The 10,974-nt window shown below is 48.6% G+C and overlaps 1 protein-coding gene across 1 annotated transcript; it reads left to right on the forward strand.

Moving 5' to 3' along the window:
* Positions 1-848: 848 nt before the first annotated feature.
* On the forward strand, positions 849-9,972 carry FZD4 (frizzled class receptor 4). Its single transcript, XM_059930623.1, has 2 exons — positions 849-1,468; positions 3,604-9,972. The coding sequence occupies exons 1-2, from the start codon at positions 1,184-1,186 to the stop codon at positions 4,930-4,932; spliced, it is 1,614 nt and encodes a 537-aa protein (XP_059786606.1). The 5' UTR covers positions 849-1,183; the 3' UTR covers positions 4,933-9,972.
* The last annotated feature ends 1,002 nt before the right edge of the window (positions 9,973-10,974 follow it).

Below are 10,974 nucleotides of genomic sequence, written 5' to 3' on the forward strand. Positions count from 1 at the left end.
GCCCTCTCACCCTCCCAACCTTATTTAGAAACCGTGTCCCCGAGACAGGAAGGGCGGCGGGCCGAGAAGCACGGAGCGTCCCGGTCTCATTTCCTTTCGAATCCCCCTGTGGAATTTCATTTCATACGGTGAGGAAATCGGAGCGCGAGACCGTTGGCTGGTCGGCTGCTCCGGGGCGCCTCCCCCATTCGCGGCTGGAGACAGACAGCTCCCGGGTGCAGGTCAGGCCGAGGCTGGGGGCGGGGAGAGGGGGGCGGGCTCCAACCCAAGCAAGTTAGGAGTGAAAATAGCTGCGAGCTCACGCTGTACCAGGCACGGTGCTTAAGCATTTTACGCGTTATCTCTAATCCTCCCAAGTCTCTTTACGGATGAGGAAAGTGACGCCGAGAGGCTGAGCAATTTGCTCAAGGTCACACAGCCGGATTTAAAGCCACAATCTTTGTAAATCCAAATCCCGTGTTCTTTGTATACGTTTCTCTGCTTGGTGGGGAAGTGGCCACGGGCTGAGGTGACAGCTGGAAGAAAAAAAGGAAAAGGGAGCCGACTCCTCTGGGAGCGCTTCTCACCTGGGACAGAAGGGGCAAGCTGGCCCGGCTGGAGCGTCTCGGCTCCATCCCCGCCTGGCCCCCGAGCGCCGAGAACCGGGTGGGAGGAAAGTGAGAGCCGGGAAGCGGGGCGGAGCGCTACGGGACGGGAGGGAGGGGCGGAGGAGGGGGGCGGGCGGGCGGGAGCCTGACCCTGCCCAGGGCAGAGCGGCCCCGCCCCTCGCTGGCCACGGCGCCCGGCCATTGGAGAGGGGCGCTGTCCGTCCCGTCCCGCCACCGCCCAGCAAACCTCCAGCGCCTCGGAGGGCTCGGGTGGTGAGAGCGGTGCGGCGCTGCGTGCTGGCGGGCTTCGCGGAGACGCTGAGCGGCCGCGGCCGGCGCTGGGTTGGGGGCTCGCCGCCTGTGGCCATGACCCTCGCAGTCTGTCCTTCGGCCCCGGCCGGGGGCGTCTAATACCCCATACAGTCGCGCGCAGCTGCTGGAGAGCCCGGCCGCTGCCCCCTCGTCGCCCTTGGCGCCTTATCACACTTCCTTTCCCGGAGCTGGGAGCAGCGCGGGCAGCCGGCTCCCCCGTGCAAACTGGGGGTGTCTGCTGGAGCAGCCCTCGCCACCGCCGCCGCTGCCCCCCGGCTCTGGCCATGGCCTGGCGGGGCGCAGGGCCGCGCGTCCTGGGGGCCCCCGGGGGCGTCGGTCTCAGCCTGCGGCTGCTGCTACTCTTGCTGCTGCTCCTGAGGCCGGCGCGGGGCTTCGGGGACGAGGAGGAGCGGCGCTGCGACCCCATCCGCATCTCTATGTGCCAGAACCTGGGCTACAACGTGACCAAGATGCCCAACCTGGTGGGGCACGAGCTGCAGACGGACGCCGAGCTGCAGCTGACAACTTTCACGCCGCTCATCCAGTACGGCTGCTCCAGCCAGCTGCAGGTGGGCGCCCCTACCCCGGGCGGGACCCCTTGGGCCGGGACGCCCCAAACTAACTCCGTGGAGCCCTTGCCAAGTCAAGCCCCCTGCCCCCTTCCTAGGTCTGAAGGGTATTAACTATCCTGGAGAAGTGGTTTCCATTCCCACCCCCACTTTTCTGTCCCTTCTCAGGGACTGGAAGCCAAAACATTGTGTAAGTCATCTGGCCTGCGAAAGAACCCACTCTTACACCCCGCCCTTCCGTTTTTCTCCCCTGCCCACCCGTGTCTGGCCAAGCCCCTAACCCCAGTGGAGCTGAGAGTTATCTTTGCCAAGGATTCTGGCCGCCGCTGCTCGGTGGGCGAGTCCCAGGCAGGGCAGCCAGCTGCAGCTAAGACTTGGAAGGAGAGATAAGGAGACGGGAACTTCTCCTCCCTCACCGACCTCCTTTCTCCCCCCATATTTTTTGGGCGTGTTATTAAATGAAACACCCCTGCCCCGTTTCTGCAGAATGGCCCCTCGCGTCGTCCTGCATGATTTTAGAGGTCATGCAGTAAGGAATGGCTGCGATGGCTTGAGTTCCTTCTTAGCCTCAGGGTTAAGGGCAGGTTTAGTACTTGGAAGGGGAGAAGATATCACTTGGGAAAAAGGCGTTAGTATGGTCAAGCTCCAGAAGGTAGTTTGTGTATTGGAAGTTTTTTTGGTTTTTTTTTTTTTTTTTTTTGCAGTCATTAAAAATGTTAAAGCTTATGTAATAATATAGATAATGTTCATCCTACCATAAAAAGTGAAGAATTTGCATATACAGGGTGATTATATAATCTTATAACAACAACCAGTTCATTTAAAAAAAAAAAAAAAAAAGAACCGAAAGGAAATTTTTAAAAATGTTAACACTGGTTGTGTTTTGATTGGTGAGGCTATGAGTGATTTTTAGAAGTTTAGAAAAGAGAGAAGTTGGGGGAAATAGAGGATAGTTAGCCAGGCTAAAAGCCTTAGAAATCTGTGGTTCTGGTTGTAACTTTTGAGAGATAAGAAACAGGCAGGCAGCTGACTTACTAGGTGCATGTTTTTACATAGGTCATTTGGAAAGTTGGATTGTGGTTTCAGAAAGATGGTTGGGATTAGACCTGTTGCTGGTAAAATGTCCCTTTGGAAGTTTCAGGACTTTAGAACTAGGTTATAAAAACTTGAGAGAATGATTCTCTAGCTCTCAGTTTGGAAACAGCACATATCCTGACATCAGTGACAATTTTGTTGGCGAAACAGCTTTTGCAGGGATATATATTTTTAATTACATGTATCCTGGGGAGGCAGCCAAGCTGTTTTGAAGGACAGGACTGGATCCCTTTACATGCTGGAAAATAGTTACTTGTAACTCTAGACTTCATAGACAACATCTGTAAGGAGCCAAGCAGACTGTTTATCAATGCTGGAGGAATTGAGGACAGCAACTGGACTCTCCCCTGCTGGTATTGCAGTTTCAGGGACTGAACATTTATATTTTCCTATTGTGCTTCATTATTATTCTTTGAGGAAACCTGGCCAAACAAACCCCTGGTATCCAGAGGCTTCAACCTGCATCCCATCCTTGGATTTAACAGTATCTCAGTGAGGACATTTTCTCTTTCAATATGAGACTGGTTAAAAAAATAATTTTAGGGGATAAAATAGAGAAAGGAGAGAATATTAACATGAGAGAAGCCGTATCTACTTTTTTTTTTTACATTTATTTTTACGGTGATAAAGAAATGGGGGTAAAAATAAATCACCCCATCACCCAAAGGACTGAGTCATTTGATTAGTCTGTCCAGCTCTTTCAAATAGTAGCTGAAAGGGGAGGGAGACTCAAAGTCAGCTTTTTAAGGTTTATTTCCCTAAGTGTTGTGCAAAAAGGGATTATGTAATTCTTCGAGTCCCTTTTATATATTTATTTATCTATGTTCTCCTGGAAAGGATTACTAGACCCAAAAGAAAAAAAGTGTGCAAGTGATGGATTATTAGGCACATTTGTTTGAGGTCAGAGTCAACAGACAGCCCGTAGACTGATTTAAAAGTAGATGCATACTTTGCCCAGAAGCATTCAAGTCAGTTTTGTGCAAGCCTTTGGTCAAACTTCCAAGTCATTGTTTTCTTTGCTCGTTTCATGACTTTTCCAGTTCTTCCTTTGTTCCGTGTATGTGCCCATGTGCACAGAGAAGGTCAATATCCCCATCGGCCCCTGCGGCGGGATGTGTCTTTCGGTCAAGAGACGTTGCGAGCCTGTCCTGAAGGAATTTGGATTTGCCTGGCCGGAGAGCCTGAACTGCAGCAAATTCCCACCACAGAATGACCACAACCACATGTGCATGGAAGGACCAGGTGATGAGGAGGTGCCCTTACCTCACAAAACCCCCATCCAGCCTGGGGAAGAGTGCCATTCCGTGGGAACCAACTCTGATCAGTACATCTGGGTGAAGAGGAGCCTGAACTGCGTTCTCAAGTGCGGCTATGATGCTGGCTTATACAGCCGCTCGGCCAAGGAGTTCACCGATATCTGGATGGCCGTGTGGGCCAGCCTGTGCTTCATCTCCACCGCCTTCACTGTGCTGACCTTCCTGATCGATTCTGCCAGGTTTTCCTACCCGGAGCGCCCCATCATATTTCTCAGTATGTGCTATAATATTTATAGCATTGCTTATATTGTCAGGCTGACTGTAGGCCGGGAAAGGATATCCTGCGATTTTGAAGAGGCAGCAGAACCTGTTCTCATCCAAGAAGGACTTAAGAACACAGGATGTGCAATCATTTTCTTGCTGATGTACTTTTTTGGAATGGCCAGTTCCATCTGGTGGGTTATTCTGACACTCACTTGGTTTTTGGCAGCGGGACTCAAATGGGGTCATGAAGCCATTGAAATGCACAGCTCTTATTTCCACATTGCAGCCTGGGCTATCCCTGCAGTGAAAACCATTGTCATCTTGATTATGAGACTGGTGGATGCAGATGAATTGACTGGCCTGTGCTATGTGGGGAACCAAAACCTTGATGCCCTCACGGGCTTTGTGGTGGCTCCCCTCTTCACTTACTTGGTGATTGGAACCTTGTTCATTGCTGCAGGCTTGGTGGCCTTGTTCAAAATTCGGTCGAATCTTCAAAAGGATGGGACAAAGACAGACAAGTTGGAAAGGCTGATGGTCAAGATTGGGGTCTTCTCAGTCCTGTACACGGTGCCTGCAACCTGTGTGATTGCCTGTTATTTCTATGAAATCTCCAACTGGGCGCTCTTCCGGTATTCCGCAGATGACTCCAATATGGCGGTTGAGATGTTGAAAATTTTTATGTCTTTGCTGGTAGGCATCACTTCAGGCATGTGGATTTGGTCTGCCAAAACTCTTCACACGTGGCAGAAGTGTTCCAACAGATTGGTGAATTCTGGGAAGGTAAAGAGAGAAAAAAGAGGGAATGGTTGGGTGAAGCCTGGGAGAGGCAATGAAACTGTGGTGTAAGGCTAGCCAGCCTCCACGCTTTCCAGATTTTGAAGGGGGCATGCCAGCATTGCAGTGCAAATGCTACTAAAAGCTTCATGCAGTGAATCTCAGTTTGAACAAGCTAGCAACACTTAAGTGACCCCCATAACCCTCCACCACTCTCCCCCATCTTCCCCCAGCATCATAAAAACTAATGATTTTGCTGCGGACTTTGGAATGATCCAAAATGGAAAAGCCGGTTAGAGGCTTTCAAAGCTGTGAAAAATCAAAACATTGATCACTTTAGCAGGTCGCAGCTTGGAGCGTGGAGGTCCTGCCTAGATTCCAGGAGGTCCAGGGCGATGCTGCTTTTCCCTGCAGGGTGGGATTTGAGCTGTGAGTAGGCAACTTGCAGGGAGAAAGAGTAACTTTTTTAACCCTTTAAAAATTTTAAATACTAACTGGGTCTTTCAGATAGCAAAGCGATCTATAAACACTGGAAACGCTGGGTTCAGAGAAGTGTTACAAGAGTTTTATAGTTTGGCTGGTCTAACATAAACATTTTCTGTGGTGTACTCTCTGCTGTTTAGAACTTTGTGGATTGCTCTCCCAAGAGGTGGTGTCAGAATCTTTCAGTGCCTTTGTCATAAAACAGAATTGTTTGAATCAAACAAAAGTACTGTACAAACACACATAAGGTATCCAGTGGATTTTTCTTCTCTCTCTTCCTCTTAAATTTCAACAGCTCTGTCCTAGGCTGCTGCTGTTTTCTCCATTTTACGTTAATGACTCAAAAACAGGTATTTTTATAGGAATTTTTGCACTGCAGCATGCCTAATGAAGGGGAAAGGAAGGGTGATTCACTTTCTTGACAATCACTTAATTCAGAGGAAAATGATATTTACCAACCCGACTTACCTTACCCACCCCAGAGACCGACTGCATTGAGCAACGGGGACTTAATATATTTTACTTTGTGTGATTGCATCTATGCAGACGCCAGTCTGGAAGAGCTAAAATGTTAAGTTTCTTGGCAACTTTGCATTCACACAGATTAGCTATGTAATTTGTGTGTGTCAATTACAATTAAAAGCACATTCTTGGACCATGACATAATAGTTACTCAGCTGACTTTAAAGCTATGGTCAGCTTGCATTCTCAGAATGATAGTGCCTTTTTTTTCCCTTTAGCATAAGAATGTTATCAGAGTCTGGTCTACTTACCACAATGGAGACTTTTTCAATTTTGTAAAAGGAGCTAAGGACAGCTAATCCAACTACTTGGTGCATAATTATTTCCTAGTAATTGGCAAGGGCTCCATATAAGATTTCCTTGGAGGCAGTGTGGCCTGGAGTATTTATATGGTGCTTAATGAATCTCCAGAATGCCAGCCAGGAGCTTGATTGGTTCGTAGGGAATAAAGTGTAGACCATATGAAATGAACTGCAAACTCTAACAGCACAGGTCTTAATTGCCTTTTGCAGAGGTATCCAGAGCTTTTAAAATTTATGCTTTATGTTCCTTGCAAGGGGGTACCCCCTAGCAGACTCTCAAAAGCTGCAATTCTTTTAAAATTGTAACTGGCCTTTCTCCTAACCCGCCTGAGGCCTTCTAATCACCAGATCTCTGGGACAAATTATTGACGATGTCACAGGTTGCTGTCCTTGAAGTTCATACCTGTCTTTGCTTCAGCAACTACCTTGCGATGACTCATTTATTTATTTATTCATGCTCCTCCCCCCTTTAAAACAGGTAGGAAAGCTCTTTTATCACATTTCTTTGTGGAAAAGTATTTCCAGGGACTCAAAATTCCAAATAGGAGTTCAGATTCTGGAAATAAGCATGTCTTTTTTTTTTGTTTGAGCTTTATGCCCCCTGGTTTGACATTTTTCTTTCTTCTTTCTCTGTTGTGGTGTGGTTCTTGAGCTGTCTGAGATGAAGATGCACGTAAGGTCTGTTGCATGTTTTGGAAGGCAGAGTCTTGGGGCTTTGGACACAGATGCTAAGTGGGCACCGGTGGCCCCTGCTGTGTGTGCTGAGCCTGAGTACCTTGGCTGGACTCTGGGTCAGGGCTCCAGGAGCATGAGAAATGATCCCCAGAAGGACCAGTTGAACTCCATCTGAGACTGCATCGCCTATGAAATGTAAAATGTGAACGCCCCGTGCTGCTTGCAGATGGTTCCCATAGCTGGCCGGGGCCCTGGAGCATGCACCCAGGGGCAGAGCCTGCCCTTACTCACGCTCCGCTCCAGTGTCTTGGGAGTTGTGCGGAGACTCTGGCCCAGGAAAGGAAAGAAGGACCAGGCAGGGGATTGTAATGCAGTTCTCTTTGTAATGTTTCAGTGATCGTGTGACCGACGCAGCACCTAGCAGAGGGCCCGGCATGGAGAGGGTGCTCAAGACATTTATGAATAGTAACAAATAAGTAACAAGAAGAGTACTTGGGTGAACCTGGACCCCCAAGTTTTGGAGCTTTCTGGGTTGTAACGTGTCTCTTCCATAAATCTCTTTCCTTCACAGGAGAAATATATATTTGATCAGAAGTCGTCATCGGTGCAGAATAGATGAGTAGCCTTGGCAATGTCACAGGCTTATAGGCCGTTCCTTTCACATTCCAGACGATGGAGAGTGTTTACGGTTTTAAGAAAAGAGCTTTGTGGCCGAAGAGTTAGATATCAGTTACCTTGAAACGAATCCATCACCTGTTAAGTTGGTATTGGTTTTAAACAAGTTAATTATCAGCACATTAATTGAGTGCTAACTGTGTGTAAAGCCCTGTGTTAGGCACCTTAGGGGATGTCAGGGAGGGTCAGCTCTGTTCTTCTAACCGACCTGCACTGGGATGCCCCTGGGTCTGCTGAACTTGGCCATTGGTTTCAGGAAGGGGCAGGGGCTACTGAATTGCCATCTGTTCCACTGTCACCATCCCATAAACCTCTTCCTGGGTCTTTCTCCCTTTAACACATCACTTATCCCTTCCCAGGATTCCCTGCAAATCGATTCACAGGGGTTTTGCCAGAAAGCATCAGCTCTGTTTCATGACAGTCTCCGTGGAAATCTCCTAGGAAGATCACAAACATTGGTTACAAGGACATGAACTCCCACAGCTACTATGGCTTCGGGAGCAGGCAGTTTAGGGCTTGGGGTGTTCTGGTGACTCGTACAGGTGAATTTGAGGACAGCATCTTGCTAGGGAAAAGGTTAGCGTTCTTTTTCTTTCTCGGAAATCTAGGATAAGTAGGTATAATTATAGCTTCCTACAAAATCCCTTGGCCTCAACAGGGACCAAGGGCACCTCTGTCCAGCCTCCTCTCTGGCAAACTCCTTTCTCCTCCTTCATAAAGGCCACACCTCAGGGCAGAGGAACATGGCAATAGTGGAACTGGCCAGGACCGCCTGATGGAGCTACTTGGTTGATTCATATCCTTTTTCCTCTATGGAGACCCGTTTCCTGATCTCTGAGACTGCTTCTGATCTGGCAGCTTACTCAGGGACCTGGAACAGGAGAAGCGGTGACACTTTTTATTTCCCTGAGATGCTCTCTGACTTTGCTTTCCCCTGGCCCTCCCTCCCCTGCATCCTCCAAACCTGGAACCTGGGAAACTTCTGTATCTAGGTTCTGAATTGTGATGTTACCAGCACCCCCAGCTCCGTCCTCTCTGGCCCCCCTCAGCCCCCTGGTCACGGAATTCAGTGTTAGGAACCAAGCTGAGGCCTGAGGGTGTAAAGAGAAACTCGACAGCCTCAGCCCTGGAAGGCAGACTCAACTTAAGATTTCACCAGGATGGTGCAAGCCTCGGCTTCCAGCAAGGTGGCCACAACCGCAGTTAGGGGACAGGGCTGTGGAGCCCAGACTCTGGAAGGAGCCCCCAGAATCAATCTGTTATACATCCTGCATTTCATTCTGTGATGGAGGAGTTTGGAGAGAGTTGCTATTCCAGCCCGAGATGTCGAGTCACTGGACTCTGATGGTTCTTTTTGTTCCTTTATTATACTTGGGTTCAGAGTCCCCGTCTGGGTTTGTATTATATCTGGCAAAGGACCCGGGTTCTCATTTTTCTTCTGGGCCTAGGCTGTAGATCTTGGAAACTCCTAGGAGAGCATTTTGCTCCTACCAAGGATCAGATACCAGAGCCTTAAATAATGGATTTTGTTTGGCTGCGGCCTGGTTTGAGCTGTCTGCTGCTGCCTCTTGCCATGCACATGTGCAGTGATGGCCCACTGGGTGTTACCTGGAGGGAAGTGAACCCCGGATCTCCCCAATAGGCCTCTTCTCCTTGGTACACCCAGTTGCCTATTCCTGATTTGCCTTGTTTCCCTTCTTCTTTGCATCAGCAAATTCCCAGTATTCACCCAGGCAACTTGTAGAGGGCCTGCTTGGGGTCCTATGAGCCGCGTCCTCCAAGCTTTTGTAGCTCCCTGATCGCCTACAATATTCAGTACATGACCACTGTCATCCCAGAAGGCTTCCGGGGAGGGGGCGGGAGCCCCTGCCCCATGGAGGCTGGGTCCATCTGCTCTCCCAGGTGTGCACCTTCCCCCATCCTGCTGAGGGTTCGGGCTGGTATGGCTGAGGGTTTGGGGAGGGGAGGCTGCTTTCCAGGTGTCTCCCCGTGGGGCATCTAGGTGGTCCTGAATTTTTTCCTACCTCACAGGGATGTTGTGAGACTTTAGAAGGAAGGAGGACAAAGGCCCCTTGAGCTCTTTGTAGGAAAGTCAGAATAAATATCAGGTGTGATCTATGCAGAGATGAAATTCGGCCTGCTGGTGAGGCAGACACGCTCGTGCTCTGCGGCTGTTCTCGGGCTCCCGTGCCACCCAAGCTCCGGCCACCTCGTGGCCTACCTGAGGGACTTTCAGATGTTCGACATAGAGGTACCAGGCAGACCCCTCCTACATGCCCTGAACGAATTGCTGAACGTCAGAGGAAATGGACCCTGCTTTTGAGGATGTACAAACGTATGTCTGCATTGATGTCTGTACTGTAAATTTCTAATTTATCACTGTACAAAAATAAATAAATAAATAAACTTTGCTATTTAATTTTTGTATCAAAGGAAAATAAAGTTTTGTTTAGTAGCTGGTGTGTGATTTGGCCTATTCCTGCAGATGTCTGAAAGCCCCTGGGAAGCATGCTTACCCAGCAGTGAGAAATAGAGAATTGGGTTTGCAGGGCAGAGGGAGAGCCTCTTTCCGAGAGCCTCGTTGTCTTTTTTTTTTTTTGCTGGTGCTATTTTCCCCCCCTGGGATTTCTCTTGGGTCAGCAAACCTCCGAGATCCAAAGTCAACAGACTTTATCACTACTGTGGTCCTCAGTAACACTCAAGTGGTCACATGATGCTTCGGATGTGACTATGGTTCTCAAGCTGTCACCCCATGACACCCCTTTTTGGCATTTCCAATACATGTAACCATTTTTACACACCTTCCCAGTCCCTTTGACTTAATCTGGCAGCCTGAAAAAAGTTTCCCTATCACTGCTAGAGCTTCAGGCCTCTTGAAAAGGGGAAAGAGAGCTTTTTCTTTTAACTTCAGATTTTCATAAAAAGATTTTTTTATTTTTCTGGTTACAAAATTGTTCTGTTTCGTGTAATAGACATGGGAATACGTTGTATCAGTCAGCCAGGAAAATGACTTCTTTAGCTAAATTTATAAGTTGGGTGGTCTGTGTCTCCATATCCAGAAAAGTCATCAGACAAAGCAAATTCAAGGCCATTAGCAGGACCCTGTCATGGGAGCAAGTAATATTACGGACCACACAGACAAGGGGTAGGGCAGTCACTGCCATTGGAGACGGCTGCTGATGTCCCAGAGGAGAACATCAGCCCTCTTGGTTTGCCTTTCAATTGCTTTCCACCCCTTGGTCTCACCTGAATACCACCCTGTTTTGGTGTGAGTAAAAAGCCCAGGGAGCAAGAATCTGCAATGCTCTTCTCCTTCGCTGTAGATCGCTATTGTATTTTTTATCAAACCATACCTGAAGGGAGGCATGTAATTTAAATTCTCTTCCCTGTAAGACAGGCTGTGTTTCTCATTTCATTACCTACTCATTATGTAGTTATGACATTAAGGAAAATTCAA

Source organism: Balaenoptera ricei, chromosome 8, assembly GCF_028023285.1.
Source record: "Balaenoptera ricei isolate mBalRic1 chromosome 8, mBalRic1.hap2, whole genome shotgun sequence".
NCBI classification, from domain to species: Eukaryota; Metazoa; Chordata; class Mammalia; order Artiodactyla; family Balaenopteridae; genus Balaenoptera; species Balaenoptera ricei.